This window comes from Calypte anna, chromosome 3 (genome assembly GCF_003957555.1).
Source record: "Calypte anna isolate BGI_N300 chromosome 3, bCalAnn1_v1.p, whole genome shotgun sequence".
Classification (NCBI taxonomy): Eukaryota; Metazoa; Chordata; class Aves; order Apodiformes; family Trochilidae; genus Calypte; species Calypte anna.
Window position 1 is genome coordinate 5,275,262 of NC_044246.1, and position 17,618 is coordinate 5,292,879.

The window sequence follows — 17,618 nt, forward strand, 5'->3', positions numbered from 1 at the left end:
AAAATATTGTATATTTAGAGATGCAGAATCACTTAGAGAGTTGCCCTTCACCCAACTAAGAATATAAAACAATGGAAGGAGGAGTGATGTACACATCAAAAATATTTTCAGTTTATGGAAATCCCTGTCTATTGAGAACTACACTTCCTGATATACACATTTCATCCAGCTGAAAAGAATTGAAAAGAATTTTTTTTTTTTTTTTTTTTTTTGTGAAAGGGGTGAATAACCTCTAAGCTTTCAGAAATTACTGAAAATGAAAGCCAAAGATGTGCTGAACCTGAAGAGATCCGTTCCAGCTGATGCAAGCAGCAACCAACCAGGATGTGTCACCTTCATAGCTCAGTGGGTTTTTTCAGAACCATTTTGGTGCTTAGGGCCAGGCAGGAGTCAGGACACCTCAGTGGCAGGGAGGGCATCACCTCACCCAGGCTCCTGGCACTACAATGCAGCAATCAGACAAAAATCCCTTTCCCTGTTCCCTGTACATTCTGGGCTGCAGAGAGATGTCTGCCAGGGACTTGGTTAAACCTACAAAACCTTTGCATTTGTGCCCCAGTTCTCCTTGCTTTCTAACACCCCCCTGGCTATTAAACCTCAAGTTTCATGTGCTGTCTGTACCGAGGTATCAGGCAACCCATTTGTCTTTTAAATATCTGTTTTGCTGCATCCCGGAGCACGGAATGGGTAAAAAACCTCCAGGGAGAACGTCCTTAACATCCTCAGAAACTAAATACCTCACGCTGACTGCACGAACACCGACCCACATTTAGGAAACAAATTGCTCGTTTCTTTTCTCCTCTCCCCTAACCTAAAATCGCGTCCGTCCTCTGCCAAACACCACAGCCCTTGGGCCGCGCCTTCGAGCCCGACACAGCCCGGGAAGGCCCCGGCATGGATCGTCCGTAGGGAAGGGGGGGATAATCCGTAGGGAAAGAGGGAATCGTCCGTCACTGCGGGCGGGAGGGCCCCGGCAGACACCGCCTGCTCGGGAGTTTCCAAAGGAGAAGCCAGGCTCCCCTCAGCAGCTGCCGGGGCTGCCACCACCTCAGGGATCCCTTTTCGGGACTGCCGCTGCGTCCGGCCCCCGGGAGCCGCCATGTCAGGCAGCGCCGGGGCAAACACCTCAGGGCACCGCTATGGCTGGGATAGGGACAGGGACATCCCCACAGCAGAGCTCCTCGTCGCCTTACCGCCGCGTTTCTCCGCGGCCGGAAGGCAGAGGTTTGGGCGGAGCAAAGCGAACCGAAGGGGCGGTGCAGCGAAGCTCTCCCGCCATCCCCGCCGCGTAGTGTGGGAGGGAAGGCGGAGCTCGGCCTGCTGCCCCCCGCCATGTCCAAGCACGTTTTCCTGACAGGACCCCCAGGTAACGTGAGCAGCCGGAGCCTGGGGAGCGGGGCAAGGGGAAGCAGCGCGGCTGCTGGGGCCGGGATCTGCTCGGCCTGAAGGGGCTGTGGAGCGCTTAGAGCCAGGGGAAGGCACCTGCGGGAGGGCCCCAGCACCGCACCGGGGGGTCAGAGGGTCCCGGGGGATGAGGGGGTCCCGGGAGCGGCTCTTCCCGCCCCTCATTGCCTGCGGGGTGTTCCCGCTGCAGGCCTGGAGCTGCTGCTCCCTTCTCCTTGGGCCTCCTGCTGGGTCAGAGCTGCTGCCTTCGTTAATTTGTTCCTAATGAGCGCCCACTTCAAGTCCTGTCCCGGGGTGTGCAGCTTTCCCGGCGCTCCTGCGTTGCCCATGCCCGTCAGCTCAGTGCTGGGGGAAACGGAGCTGGTCCTGCTGGAATTAAACTGCGTTCATCCTTTCTGTCACTTCTTCGTAGTGATTTAGCATTTCCACCCTCAGTCATGTTCAGCTGCAGGTAATAATTGGTGTGGCAGGTGGGCAGGCTTTGATTGAAGCAGCGAATTAGTTTATCGTGGCAGGGGAATCTGATTCTGGTGTATGGGGTATGAGGGTTGAACTCATTAAAGAAATAACCACTTATTATGCTTGCAAAGATTCCTTCTCTGTTCTGGAAGTAGAGAACCTTTTGCAGATCCCCAGCTCGTCTGGAATTAATTTAAAATGCTCCTGCTAGGCTGAGATTGCAGTATTTTCCACCCACTTCATTCTGTCTTTCTATCCACTGAATGGCATCCAGGAGATGCAGAAGTTAGGCCCTGTCACTGTTAATTTAACTCCAGTGCACTGTTTTGATGAGCTAAATGTGTGCATTTAAGCTTTCTTAAACTTACAGTGTATTGGTTTAGCTTTCTTTGGCAGTTTAGTGAAGGAGGTAACCAAATGGCAGATTAACAAAGCTATTTAGCTTGGTAGGACTTCCAGAGACAAGGCCTCAAAAGGATGGTGCATACTGATAGTGCCACATTTGTCATTTTATTACTATCCAAATCCCAGCAAGCCCTTAGCTTCAGTTTTGAAAACTTTGCTTAATAGTTTGGCAAGGTGCCTTTGAAGCTACAGAATATTCTGTCAGTAATATTCACTGCTAAGAAAGTATTTCCTAAATCTGCTTAAAATCTAAGGGAGGAATTTGGTATGTGAATGGTGAAATTATTTCTTTAGGCACCCCTCATTTGGTCTATATTCCCTGTCTCCAGGCATTTAAATGTTTATTCTGCAGAATGCTTTCTGTTTTCTAATTTTATTTTTTTTTTACAGTGATTGAAAACGAAGCAATAACACTAAATTTTTGTGAGAGGCAATAAAGCTGAGTTTGAAAGGAGATTGTCAAGGGATGTACTTCTGCAATGGCTGATCTGCAGTCAGCTCAGTTGTGGGAATTGAGAGGAAGCTTGGAACGTGGTGAACGTTCACACTGTAGAAAATACATCAGGCTGTGCTAGGAGACAACAGGGAGTGTGGGTTTTAAGAATCTGTCTTGCAGTAAACAAATGGATTATAGTACCACAGGATAATTCATGTGAGAAAGGACTTCAGGAGGTGTAAAGGAGGATCAGCTGTAAGGCCAAACAAGGTTATCCAAGGCTTTATCCAGTCAGGTCTTGAAAACCTCAAAGGATGCAGACTGTAGAGCCTCTCTGGGCAGCCTCTTTTGGGATTTGATGATCTTTAAGATAGAAAAGCTTTTCCCTGTATCTAGTCAAAACCTCTCTTGCTTCTATTTCCAGGTGTGTGCTTCTATTTTTGGAAATACTTCTTGTCACATAGGACCTGGTATCTCAACAGTTTCTAGGACATCAACAGAAGCAGTGTGTCCTTTGTGCCAGTTGTAGGGTCCTGGTGTAAGAACAGTCACTTCTGACCTCGTGAGCTAACAGGGGGATGAACTCAGCTCTGTTCTTAAAAAGTACTGAACAGCAGTGGTGGTGGACAGGATGATTTATCAGTCAGTCTTCAGCAGAGCTTGGGTATCAGTTGTGTAACAAACAGTGTGGCTCTTACCTGCCCTGGGGCAAGCTTTGTGGCTGAGCTAATGTTTAGTAGTAGCCTGGGATAATTTTACCATTCTTCTGTTGTTTCACTGTAGACATACTTCTTAAAGGCTAATAGAACACTTCAGTGCCAGTACCAGATGAACTTTAAAAGTTGTTTCTGTGTTTTCCTATAATTAAAAAAAAATATTTTGCAAACTTAAAAAGCAATCAGTGTTTCTGCTGGACTGAATCAGTACTGTGGTGTTAAAAAATGGGCTTTGGTGGAGAAGATTAATTGCATGTGCTTTGTGTTTCTTCTTTATTTTTAGGGGTTGGAAAGACTACTTTAATCCAGAAAGTCACTCAAGCTCTAAAAGTCTCAGGTGTTCCCATTGATGGATTTTACACAGAGGAAGTTCGAGAAGGTGGCAGGAGAACAGGATTTGATGTTGTCACTTTGTCTGGAAAACGAGGACCTTTATCTAGGGTCAGGTACTGAGCTTGTTTTATGTTTCTGCTCCAGTTTGTCAGCACCTTAAGTGCTCTTCCAGAGGTGATTTCCAGCACACCAATGGCTTTCCTGGTCAGGTTCTTTCCTCATTCCTCATGTCCTGGCTGGTGCCTGTATTGTGTATGTAGAGAGAGTACTCTGTTCATAGTGAAATACTGAAAATGTGCTCAGGGAGAGGTGTTTTCTCTCTTGCTGCCTGTTTTACACCAGATACAGAGGAAGCACTGCTGAGCCTTTTATTGTGAAGCCAAATCTTTTTGGTATAAAGTAAGGAGCTTACTGTAGGAAGAGCTTACTGTAGGCAGGGAGGAAGCTTTCCACCAACTCATTTATGGAGACAAGTTGGAAATGAAGGGAAATTGGATATAACACTGGTTTGAAGAGCCACTGACTGTCCTGCAGATCCACATGTTCATTCTAAGAGGGTTTCAGAGTCCTACTGAGAGGGGGGCCTCAGAAGTGCAGAGGGGCTCCCAGTCTCTCTTGATTCCTTAGACTGAGCTTTTCACACTTTGTGCAAAACTTAGTCTAGGTCCAGGTGTGATGGCAGCACTTCCTTGAGACATAGATGATCTGAGTAAATAATTTGCATACTTAATAAAGGAGGTTCACCTAGGACAGTGTATTGCTGTGGTGCTGTTGTGCCACATGACCAAATTAATTTTGATTGCAGTCTAAGTATACCTGCTGGCTTTTAGACCCCATTATCCTTCCATACACTGTTCACATTTGACCTGACATAGTTGTGAAGGTACCTTATGGGATATTTATTGTCTGGAAGTATGCACTCTGCAATATGACTTCATGGATGATTCACAGAGTTTCTTTCCCTAGAAGAATTAAGGGAGCTTCTTATTAGAAGAATTAGGATAATTCTCATAAATACACCCAAAATTATTGCAGTGAATTCTCTCTGAACTCATTACTTAGAAGTAATTGTGTATTTCTTCCAAATTCAGTTCTGATTCTTCTTCAAGACGTGAGCATCGAGTTGGACAGTATGTTGTAGACCTTGCTTCCTTTGAACAGTTGGTTCTGCCTATGTTGAGAAATGTGAGTATTCTGTGAAAGCTGCTGAAAAATGGTTGCTTTTTGATCATCAGTGTTACTGGAAGGTCCTTCTAGAGCACTTGTTTTTGATACTAATACATGGGCTGTTTCTTGGTTGTCACTGATTGTGACTGACCTCAGCACCAGGAATCTGGAAAGGCAAATCTTGCTTGCTCTCTCAGTTTCTCAGTCTGTGACCTAGTGACAAATACTGGCTTTTTAGCTCCCTGATCTATGAAAGTATTTTAGATAAGACAGCTACTCAGCAAGGACTGAGCTTGAAAAGATTTTTAGGGTGTATTTTACTTAGGGTTCTTCCACTTTCCCAGAAGCAAATACTTCACAAGAGGCAAACTTTTTTTTTTTTTCTATTAATTTTTAATATTTTTGTTTTAGATTCTGGATAATATGGCTGGTGTTGGTATACATGGATATATCATAAGATTTGACTTATTTCTTCCTCACCTCCATAAGTAATGGAGAAGAGTTCTCAGTTACTTTTACCAAGCAAGGGTAGGGAGTACACTTTCTTTCCTGTTGAATAATTCCTCTGCTTTCCAAATTGCCTTTCCCTCAGAGCTGATCACCCATGTTCTCTCCTTGGCTTCCCTATTCACACCACTCTGCAGCATGGTACTGTTTAAGAAGGAAAAAACCCACAAATACATTAGTAAGGTGCCTGTCCTACAACCTAAAGGGATGTGATAGAATTCACATGGAATCCATGGGTGATGGAATAAGCAAAATCTCCACAAAGAAATGGAAAATGACTGTGATGATGTGAGAGCAGCTTGGTTGTTATCCAGATAGCTTTGAAGAAAGTTGTTCAGAGAGAAATGCTCCAGCTACAAGAGGAGAAACTTCCAAATCTAGATTTAATTCAAGTCTTTTTTTTTTTTTTAATACTTGTGTAAAGCCTGCTGTATTCTAAATGCGTAACTTGATGGGAAGAATGAAGTTGGGAATTAAATGACTCTTCCACTTTCCCCAGTATTATACCTAGAGTTGATTTCTTCTGGAAATACTTCTTTTATTAGCATAGCAATTATTTCTGTTGCTTGTTCCACGTTTTATGTTGTTTACAGTCTCTTGATGCACTTTTCCACAGGTAAACCATGGCAGTGATGCAGAGAAAAATATCTGTGTGATAGATGAGATTGGTAAAATGGAACTTTTCAGCCAGGCTTTTGTTCAAGCTGTTCGCCAAACACTGGCTGCCTCAGGAACTGTGGTGCTTGGAACCATTCCTGTGCCTAAGGGAAAGCCACTGGATCTTGTTGAAGAAATAAGAAGTAGAAAAGATGTTAAAGTGTTCAATGTGAGTAATATTTAATATCCTTAAAGTGCCTTCTCTTCTAGGTTGCTGCTTTGTATTTGGCTCTGTTTAAAAACTGATTGTTACACCATTCAATAGCTGTGGGTAGTTTGTATGAAACAAGTTTTTTAGTGACCATTTTGTTCATAATGGGCAGGTGTTCACCTTATTAAAAAAAAATCACATTTGGCACTCACTGTAGCAGTCTCACACAGCTGGCTTTGCTTTTGAAGAGCTGTAGAAGTAATGATATAGTTGTTTTAAAAGGTTTGCTTGCTATAGTATTACTGCAGTGTAAGTATTCATTATTCCTAAGAGTTAAACCTTTTAAAGTACAGTAAAGTTTCAAATATTTTTTTTCAGACTGGCTTGCAGAAATATTACCAGTAATCATGTTCAAGAAAAAAAGACAGCAGTGGAGTTTGCAGAAGTAATTTCTAGAAGACAGACACTTGTAAATGAACTATGCTTTCTCTGAAGTCAATGAACCAATTTTGGCATTCATTGTTATTTTTATAGGAATAATTTTCAGAACATTAGGGCATCAAAGTGCATTTCTGATGAGTTACAGGGAAGTTCTCAAGCACTTACCACAACAAAATGTAGCCTGTTCACAAGACTGCATGCCTGAGGTTTCCTTAACATCTGTAAGTGTCCCAGATGCTTCACAAAAACAGGCTAAATGCAGCCCCCACTGCTTTAATTTATTTTCCTGCTCAGTGTGTACTATTGGTAGAGGGGAAAAAAGCTGTAGATCCAAAAGTAAACCATGCATTCTCTATGAATTACAAATTCAGTAAGTAGGACATACACATTCTGGCTTGCTTAAAGGGGTAGTGTACTGTAGAAGAGTATGCAGCTGCAGCCTGCTCTTCATCTGATGCAGGTGACAGTGAGAATGCTTATTTTGTTTTCATCCAAGCAAATGAGGAAGGAAAAACCACTATCTTAACAGCTTCATACTGAGTGGTCTTAATTACTGCAGGGAAAGCAAAGCCTCCATCTTCTGTTTTCCTCTTCAGAGTGAGATTAACAAAACTGGAAGTGCTCAGAAAAGTTTTCTTTTAGTTGGTCATCCCATCACCATCTTCTATTTTTCTTAATTAAATTCCTGTTTAATTAAGCACTAAAGCAATCCAGGAGCAGAGGTGAGAGAAGATTCCTTTCCCCACATGAGCATTCAACTCCTGCCATTCCTTTCAGGGACAGAGTGCCAGGCTTCCCACTGACAAGCTGATGGGTGTTAGCTGTCAGGCTACTGAGCAGGGATGCACATGAATGTGAATTTTATGACTTTTTTTACTGGAGGAGAGGGAATGGAGAATGGAGAATGCCTCAGTGACAGTCACACTCATTCTGTGCTCAGGCTGCAGTGGTGGCAAGGCAGCAGTGTGCCTTTGGTCCTCTCAGAGGAGTAAACAGAATGCTAGAAAATTACATTTGGCTTTTCAAGGAGGCTTTTGAGGCTCCCAGTGTCTCTTTTTATCAGGTGGTATTCTGAAAGCATGTGCCACACAGCTGAAAGCATGTGCCACAGTGCCACTACTGATTTTCTCTTAAGGTACTGGTTTTCTCTTAAGGTTCTGATTACAGCCAATTTCAGTGGAGCAAAGTTTTCTCTAGCTTTAAAAGAAGTACTTGGGGGAAAAAAAAAAAAAACAAAACCAACTAGCCATCCTCTTTATGCTGCTCAGATGAGGATGTGCAGGTTTCTTTGTTTCAGTAGTTCTCTGGTGAATCCATTAGCCAAAAGCATGGGTGTGAAATGTGTGACAGACTGCAGGAGTCCCCAGGTGGCAGAGAACTGCTGTGCTGAAGTCTTGTGCATCTGTCTCCCTTGCTCCAGTGACACACAACACCCTTTTTCCCAGCTAGTTAAAACCTGTGCATGAGCAGGAACAGAACCTGCCCAGGGGGAGTCAGAGGTGTTACTGGCTGAAGTAAATACTGGAGCACCAGTTATGTTCTTCAAGTGCTGTGGCATGGGGAGAACCTGGAATGCCCAAATAGCTCAAGGTAATTTCTTACTGACTTTTATAGTGTCTGGAAGTGTGCAGAAAGAGGTGGCTCACTTCCAAAACAGTCCTGACTGCTTTGTCATTTAATAGGGAGTTAGGCTGCATTCAAGTAACTCAGCAGAGTTTTTCTCATCCTTCCCTTGGTTTCACAAGGACAGTTCTGGTGTTTCACACTGCATAGAAACAGCTGTTTGGGGTTTTACAGTCCCTCCTGTCTTTGGAAGCACATTCACCTGGTGCAAATGGGCCCAGATGCCCTAGAAACAGTTGAGAATTTGGTCCCAAATGTTTAATTTCTTATGTATAGAGCATTTAATGATAGGAGCTCTGATACTTAACACATTTCTTTCCATTGTTACCCAATTCCATTTTGCTGAGAACTCAACTTTCCAGTGAAACTACAGAGGCTCTTTTTGCACTGCTCAGCTCTGTGTAGTTTTGCAGACACGGTGTCAGAAATAGGATCAGATGATCCTTGGCAGCTGGCATCCACTCATTTTCTCCTGTTTTCCAAGCTATTAATTTGGCTTAATTTGGTTTGGTTGCATATGCTTTTTAAGAAAGAAAGAAAGAAAAAAATTAAATGGATCAGAAGAAGAAAAGCTTCAGTTTGGACAGACTGTACAAGAGGCATTTCCTTGACAGTACTTCAACAGGAGAAGAAATTTTTTGTCCTCTGCTGTTGCCTGCTTGGAGTCTGAGAGGTGGTAGTTTCTTCCAGATAACTGCTCAGTATAAGCAGCATTTGCAGTTATTTTCACTCCCCTGTCTGAAAATCTACAAATACTGGGAGATGTGCTCTTTCTGGGAAAGCTGCTTGCATGGAGTGCCTCCAGGTCTCAAGAGGAGATTTCTGTCTGTCAAGCAGCCTTTGTAAAACAGTTGTGAAAATTTCCCAGCACTTGGCACTTTCTCTCTGCTGCTCTCACTGGACTTCTGGCATGTAGGTATGGAAAAGGGATAGATATAATGTAGTAGTGTTTTTGTTGGCTGAGAGGCAGTGGGAAGAGCTATTAAATCTTCAAAAGGTCCTTTGAAAGTCAGGATATCAGGACACTGCTGTGAGATTTAGAGTTCTGCTGATCTGTGCTCTGTGCCGTGTTTACTTTGTTGATGCTACAACAGCCTTACTGAAGAGCAATTCCATTCTTTCTTGTCTTGCTTTCTTTGTTATTCTGGGGTTTTCTGTTTGTCTTACAACAGGCTTGGAATGGTACTCAATAAAACCAGCACCATTTCCAGGCAGATCTCCCATATTTTTCTTTCCTTTTTTAATGTTTCTTTTCCATCACAAGTTGATCTGTTCTCTTGAATCCAAGTGGTACAGGTGAGAAACTATCTCTTGGTTTTACACTCTTGGTTTCCAGCATTTTGATAGGATTATCTGTGACTGTAAATAGCAGTAAGCTGCTAGGCCCAAACTCTCCAGGTAGCACTTATTAAAAAACCAAACCAAACCACTTTCTCCTTTGAGCATTGACTGTAGCATTGGAAGGGATACAAACCCTTGTGCTGAGATCTTAATCATTCCCTGTAGCATGCAGTGAAACTTTGCTGGCAGGGAGTGCTATGCCATCCATAATGTGGGGTCTCTCCTCCTCAAACAGCATTTCTCAAACTTTGTTTAAAAATATGTTTTTACCTTTTTTTTTTTTATTTTTTCATCTGTCCTTGTCCGATTTCTTCCTGCCCTCTCTGCAGGGATCTCAACAGTGGGAAAAATTTCCTCAGCTTTTTAAAATGAGCCTTTTGCTGTAACTTCACAATTGCTTGTTAACCCTTTCACCACCCCAGCCACCTGTCCAGGTTTTGGGTGAGTTGGTAATAAAGTGTGGCACTGGGGGTCACTGGGCTCTGATCAACACCAGGTCTATCAAGAGGGGGTAATTTACACACAGTCACATCCCCTCCAGCTTTGTGCCCTGTCCCAGCTGCAGCTGGGAGCTGAGCTGACAGCAAATGCATTTGCTTGGTAGTTTTCTGTAGTGTGCTAAAAAGCCCCCCAGCTTCCTCAAACTTGTTTCTGTTTCAAGATGTTTCTCTCCTGCAATGCTTAAGGATTCTCAGAATACAGAGTTGGGCTGCTAAGCCTCTTTTAATTATTTTTTTTGTTGTTGCAGATGTTTTAGACTAGATCTGTCATTCTAATAAATACAACTCTTGCAAGTACTGAAGGTATAAAAATGCTTTATAGTAGGGATATTATATTTTGTAATTGAGAGGGATTTCTAATAATGACAAAAGCACATGCTGATTCTTCAAGTGATTCTTGTTAGTTATTCAAGCTCTGAATACTGCAGAATACCATGGGTAACTAAATCAAAAAGACCACTGAATATTCAATTAAATATGCAGGTTTGTGGATTTAGCTTATTGTGTTCTTAGTGGCAGAAGGAGTGTTTGACACTCAGCATTCCTCTACTGAGAAAGAAATTAGAATTTCTGCTTTGTTTTTGAAGTAAACAAATGTAGATGTTATTCATCCAATTACATCACTTTTAATTTCTTTTTCTCCAGGTCAGTAAGGAAAACAGAAACAGCATTTTGCAAGACATCTTGGCAGCTGTGGAATTGTGCAGAAAATGAAGAGCTTTTCTTGCCTGTAAATACTAAAGCTTTAATTTTAACAAAGCATTACCATGTTTTTTGGATGTCTTAGACTTTGTCCTTCCTGCTTTAGCCCCTGGAGACTTGAATGGAGCCTCCAGGGTAAGCAGGGTAAAGCTGGTGATAATCTAAAATATGAAAATGAGATAGCAGGGTTCTTTTTTATTCAGTTCCCAAGTCAATCTAGTGAAAACTTGAACAGATGCATAGTTAACATCCAGTTCTAACATTCCAGGTCTAACCTGGGCATTTGGAAGTTGGGTGCTCTGACTCTGACCTTAGTTACACCACCTAAAACCTATCAGCTGCCAAACCTGTTTGAGATCTTTGTCCTTCAGAGCAGAGGGTGGGCAAGTCAGGATCTGGAACTTAGCCCTGCTGGAACAGAACAGAACAGAACCTTGCTCAAAATGCGTTGTGCTCTGCCAGGTTTATCTTTGCTGTTGGTGACCAAGCTTAGGTGCATCCAAATGTCTTCAGTGTGGGTGCTGATGGTTCATGAGAAAGAAGGAGTAAGCAGGTGCTCTCCTTGTACCCCCAGAACTCTCTCCAGTTAACAAGGGTTATCTAGAATTTCAAGGAAACTTTCTCTAGTCCCAAGTGACATTTATAAAATTCCACTTCAGGAGGAAAAATGACCAACTTTACCCCCTTAATTAAATAAAAAATGAATTAATAGTTATTAATAATAGGGTTAATAAAAATGTTGTATGTATATATATATAAATCTTCAAGTCCCTGAAGTTCAGTCAGATCTTGACTTGTGTTTTTCATGCAGAGTTTAAATCAGGATCAGCTTAATACTGCATTTGTCTATGGGCTATACAGTCTGTTAGGTTTATTTATACTTTAGGTTTGGTTGGGATTTTTCCTTTTTCAGTTCTGTACATGCTTAATGGTGAGTGATGAAATAAGAAATGCTTGAGAGTATCAGACAATGTGTTCCCCTATCAGGTAAAGTGCTACCTTCTTTATCAGTTTTGCATGTTGTGAAAACAGAACTCCCTTCTGGGTGCACACATGTTCACTGTACAATTTACACTTATCTCTGGCTGTAAAAAGGTGCTAAGAATTTAGTGATTTCTTAGCTTTTTTTTTTTCTTTTCAGTTCAACAATTGTTAAAACAAGCAAACTTATTTAAAGGCATTTTCAAGTGTCATTGCAGTTATTCCTGAAAAACCAGCACCAAGAGTCATAGGGGGCTAGACTGGGACAGGCATTTTTACAGGTGCCCTGAAAACAGCTGGGAGCTTGAAGGGAATGTCCTTTCTTTTTATTTCCTTTCTCTTTCCTGGATTCAGAACAAGGATCTGGTACAAGCACCAACCCTCCCCAGATGACAGAAGGAAGGCACATGCCATATTCAAGGTTGCCATGGCCTGGTTCCCTGCCTGCCCCATTACACTGCCACCTGCCCCTTTGGATGGTATCATGTTCACCATATTTGAGAAAAAGAATTTCTCAGAGTGGGACTGGAAAGGAATGTTCAGCCCCTGGCTGTGTTTGGCAGAATAAATCTGTGTCCTGAAGGTATCAGTAATCCCTTAATTGCTTCAGGCATTTTACTCACCTTGAGAAGAGGGGTGAAGGACTTGGGACCAAAGTAAACTTTCTCAGGGCAGTGAACAGAAATATCTCTGCAATTAAGTTTTGGCTTTCCCTCTGTTGTAATGTGATGCCTCTTAAGCTGTAAAATATGATGCAAAAGAATAGTGCTTCCAATGATGAAATAATCACCCAAACTCTAGCAGGATTTTACTGGGACTGCAGTTGAGTCTTATATGAGTTAAACAAACTGGAGATATTTGACACTCCTCTGTAGAGGCTGGGGAGGGGAGTTCCTCCAGGAGTGCTGGCAGAGTTCAGTTTTTCAAATCCCAGTTCAACCAGTGTTTTGGGGAGTCCATACCTTAAAGTGCTATTTGTTCCTCATAAAAGTACTTATAGTGCCCTACGTATGGTGCCCCATGCCTACTGCAGTCCCATTATTTAATAGACTGGGGGAAAAAAAAAGAATCTTGAGAAGTTGGAGGAATTTTTGAGCAGTGCACTTGCAGTACTTTTAAGCTCATGGTGCAAAACCTTTCCTAGTGAGGTTAGGCAGTCACTGGAAAAACCTCCAAAATAGAGATGGATTTTGCCTTCACTCCAGCTGTGAGTGGAGTTTCAGCTGTTTTAAATAAAAAGGTATTCTTGCTACTCAGATCAGTGGTTTTAGCTTTCTTTTACCTATTTCAAGATGAGTGAGAGTCTTTTTAATTTGTTGTTATTTTTTAAGCCCATCTTCTTACTGAGCTAGAGTGCTTTTCAGAGAAATAGAAATTTTTGTGGTCTGTGTTCAGCAGGAGAACCTAGATTGTCTTCACAGTCATTTCTGGCCTTTAAATCTGAGACAGTCCTTAAGAAATCATTCTCCTGTCTCAAATACACATCCAGTGAGTGAGACAGTAGTATTTCCAACTGATCTTTAGTTTTTATGACACTCTGTGTTTCCTTTAGAGGTAAAAATGTGTTGTCTGGTCTTGCACTGCTATATGGAAGGAGCACTGTAATAACAAGCAGAGCATTCATGATTCCCCTGATGGGCAAATGTTACTAATAGCACACATTTGGGGAAAATAACCTCTGATGTGCCAGCAAGATTCCAGATGACAACATTAGTGCACCTGTAAACAAGGAGAAACTATGAGGTACCAATTACTCTCTCAAAGCTCAGGAGTCAAGGACATTTTTTGGTGAGGAGCCTTGTAATTCCAAGATAAAATTGCCCACAGCATGGAATAAACAGGGCCTGCATTATTTATCATGCATTAGACAATTTTTTACTTGGAAACCTGAGGAAGCTGAATGAGAGAGGTGACTCTTTAACACTGGACCTACTGCAAAGTTAATTATTAAGTAATATGTCTGCGTTGCAGATTTAAGGATGTGCAAGCACTACTTAAACTCTGTAATACTCCCCATCCAGGGAGTGTTCTAAATAAGGCAATAATTGGTTAATTAAAAATACACATTGATGAGAAAATGATTATTACATGCTGGAGAATTTCACTGGTAATTCTGATATTCTGAGATGAGCTACATGAAATTCAGCTGATCTTTAACTTAAATTCCCCAGGAAGAGAAGTCAGTTGGTGAGTTGGAGCCAAATGCAGATTATATTTCTTGCTTTATTCCAGTAAGTAGCCTTTTGAAAGAAAAAAAAAGCTGTGAATGACATCACAGAGATTCCTAAGGACTCAGTAATTGGTTTAGAATGTCATCCATAGATACTGAGAGTATCTGGCTAGCTTGACAAGGGAAGAAGACTCACACTGCCAAGTCCTTTTTGTTACCATTTGTCTTAAATGAACGTCAGGATTTTCTGTCTATGGGAATGAGGTGAGACTTCAGCAAGAACTCAGGTGCCTTTCACAGAAGCTGCTGTGACACTTCAAGAAGGGGGGAGCAGCAGGACCTCCAGCATTTGTATTTTGGGATGAACAGAAGTGAACATTGTATGTTGTGCCCATCACTGTTAACCACTTGCTTGCTGGGGTGGGAAGCAGCTGGGCTGAAGGCCAGGCTGGGGCTTGTCCCTGTACCTGGTGGCCAGGAGCAGCTCAGCAGCTTGTGGTTGCCTTTGCTAAAATGTTCCTAACTCTTCTCCCAGACCCTTGGGCCATGTTTCATCTTTCAGGAGTGTAGCACCTGGCTTGTACTGCATGATGTTAACAAGAGCCTAGGAGTGAAAAGAAAGTTTGGGAAAAGGGGGTTGGGTATCCTAGATGTAATGCACAGCCTGAAGTACTGGGTGGTTGTGGTTGCTTTACCATATATTCATTATTCCCCTTCCTGCTGTACTTAATGCCTTCCTCTCTGCTCTCTGGTTGTGAGGACCCTGTGGATAGAATCACTCCCAGTGTTTCTTTTCAGCAGTGGTGATGTTACCTGGGGTTAAAGCAGGGGAGACACAGGTGAGGCCTTCATCTCTTCATTCCTTCTGGCATTGCTGTGAGAAACTGCATGTACCAAATGCTCCTGTGGCCTCCTGAGTACTTGGTTTCCTCAAAGGATGCTCTCAGCTTACTAGCAAGATGGGAACCTCACTGCTTGCAGCTTCTAGGAACAAGAAGGTTCTTCCTTTCCCCACCACAGCTGTGGTAAGAGCAGACATCTCACCTAGGCCAACTGCTCAGCCTCAGCATCTTCAGGGCCAAGTTTTACTGACAGTGTTAAGCATTGTGAAACTTCTCATCTGTGCCCCAGCTGACCCACAAGCAGTGAAAAATTGCCTTTGCTTTTCATCCAGAGCCCAAAACTCCAACAAGTGAGGTTCCTGAGGTGTCACAGGTACCATCTTGCAGCTCGGAAGCACTCGTGTTAAAAAGTATCAACCTGCTTAGGTCTTTCAGGAATAAAACCATGGATTGAATCCCTCATTCACCTGTAGGCACTGGTGCTAGAATAACATTGCTACAGCCCCTGGTGCCTCATGATGCCATGTAGAGCTGTGTAGAGCAGCTTACTGTTGAATTTAGGCATTTTGTAAAGGTTGGGTACCTATTTATTGGGTTTACACCAGAGCCTTAAATGCATCTTCCATCATGTGCAGAGTAAGTGTGTCCATCTCTACCTCATGCAGACAGAGGGGGAGATCTAAGCTCAGTACAAGCTCAAACCTAGTTCCAGGTTTTATTTCTAACCATGTCTGATTATTCTGTAGGGTTGGCCCAGATTTAAGAACACTGCATATAGCAGTAGGCTTACTAGCAACAGCAGACTTATCTCCAAAGCTATGGAGAAACTCACTCTCCCTCTCTGTGGGAGTTTGTGCTGTCATCTTTTTTTTTTTTTGTTACCATTATTAATGGTCACTTGTTTTGGTTTTTTTGTTGTGAAAGTAACAACTTCAAGGCAAAATAACTGTGTAAGGCACAGCTATGAAAAGGAACTAGTTTTTGGATCTTACCTTGACTCCTGGTCTGCTTTGCTTGCATGCAGTGCCTCAACCAAGGAATAAGGACATCTTTTCTCTGCAGCAGGAGCCTGCACTTCATGGCATGCTGCTGTCCCCAAGAAGTTCTGCTCCAGGGGACTTGAAGTAAGTCAGGAACTGTGAAGCATCTCAGGGTGCAGAACCAGAAGCACCAGTCTGGTTAGTGTGCTTGAGTTGGATACATAGCATAATTCATGTTGATTTGGACTACTGGAATTACTTTTGATGGAAATTAATTCAAATAGAAGATAAAGATGAGAAAATTGAGGGCTGAAGTGAGGCTAAGTGAACATGGGAAAAATTTTAGTGCTTTCCACAGCTGCCTGCTTGGTTTGGCCTCCACACAAGGTAGGGTTTTAGGAGGACAAAGCAGTGATGGTTGATCTTAGTAGAGTGCCATGCAAACCCCCCAGGTTTGCCAGAAATGAGGTTGGTGGCTGACAGAAGGAGCTCTCCACCTCCATTCTTCATTTGTAACCAAGCACTTCATGAGTTCCACTTGGGGTGGAAGGAAAGGTGCAGTCTGACAGAAATGGTCTGAAGGGAGCAGCTGAATTCTATTCCCTCTTCCACATCACACCTGGATGCTGGAGAAGATATTAGCAGCCTAAATTGCTCTGATGACCCTGTGTCTCTCAGGGGGCTGTACATGAACACTCTGCCCTTGAGAACATGAGCAGAATTTTGCCCAGGTTGTGCTGAGCTTTAAAAATAACCAATTCATCAATGCCTGAAGTGAAAGGAAATCAATTCCTTAATTCGATAAGGCAGAAAGCAATTGAAACCAATTCAAAATAAAAAAACCCCAAAAACTGCTGCCACACAAAACATACTTGGATCATTTTATTTTCACTAGGTGTTATTTAGTTCTACCACTTATATTCTTAAGTGTGGCACAGTAGGAAGCTCAGAAAGCAACTGTGCACTGCCTAACAGTAATGAGACTTAGCTATAGCATCTCTTGTCAAATCTTTCTTGTTAATTGGGACAAGACAGCCTGGCTGCACATGATCGTGTTGAGAATTAGAAACAATCTATGGTAGTTACAGTAAAGAGGAACAGCAAGACACTGATAGCTGCAATTTTTTTAATTTAAAAGAACAAAAAAAAAGAAGACGTGTGTGTGTGTGTGTGTTTAGACACTGTAGTGAAGGAAGGCTTTCTTGTAGCTTTTTGGCTGCCAAAGTAGTCATGCATTCCTGTAACTCAGTGTTTCTCAAATTTTGTGAAAGTGTGGCCTCCCTTCCTGCCTCATCTGTCTTTATGCAACTATTAAATTGGCTGCAGCTCAGTTTCTCTGGGGTTGGGAAATCCAGAAGGCTCTGTAAGTACTGGCTACAAGTCTTCATGGACACTGAGCTGTGTCCAGCAATTCAAGGCATTCAGCTGTTCCCTTCCCAACACAAACACTTCCAGGCAGTAATTACAGCCTGCTTTGCACTTCCATGTCCTTGAGGAGGATTCCCTTGGGCCCTTTGGCAACTACTAAGGGGGCTGTTACTTGGAATTAGAGAAACACTGCTGTACACAAACAGGAGCACGAGATAATACCTAAGAGCAGCTGCTTCTGCAAAGCTGCTTTCTTTGCAAATAAGGTGCACCATATGCTTTGAAGGCTTTCCATGCACTGGATACTTCTCTTTCTCCCACTTGACTTTTGTTAACCCGTGCAGCTTGGCTTGTTCACACAATATTTCAGTAAGGCTGCATGCAGCATAGCAATCTGTGATATGTTGCTAGTCAGAATTACCACCTGCTTAACAT

The 17,618-nt window shown here is 42.6% G+C and overlaps 1 protein-coding gene across 1 annotated transcript; it reads left to right on the forward strand.

Annotated features, from left to right (window-relative positions):
• Positions 1-1,250: 1,250 nt before the first annotated feature.
• Positions 1,251-17,248, forward strand: NTPCR (nucleoside-triphosphatase, cancer-related). Its single transcript, XM_008501112.2, has 5 exons — positions 1,251-1,366; positions 3,704-3,866; positions 4,845-4,938; positions 6,044-6,253; positions 10,786-17,248. Exons 1-5 carry the CDS (start codon positions 1,333-1,335, stop codon positions 10,852-10,854), a joined length of 570 nt encoding a protein of 189 aa, XP_008499334.1. The 5' UTR covers positions 1,251-1,332; the 3' UTR covers positions 10,855-17,248.
• The last annotated feature ends 370 nt before the right edge of the window (positions 17,249-17,618 follow it).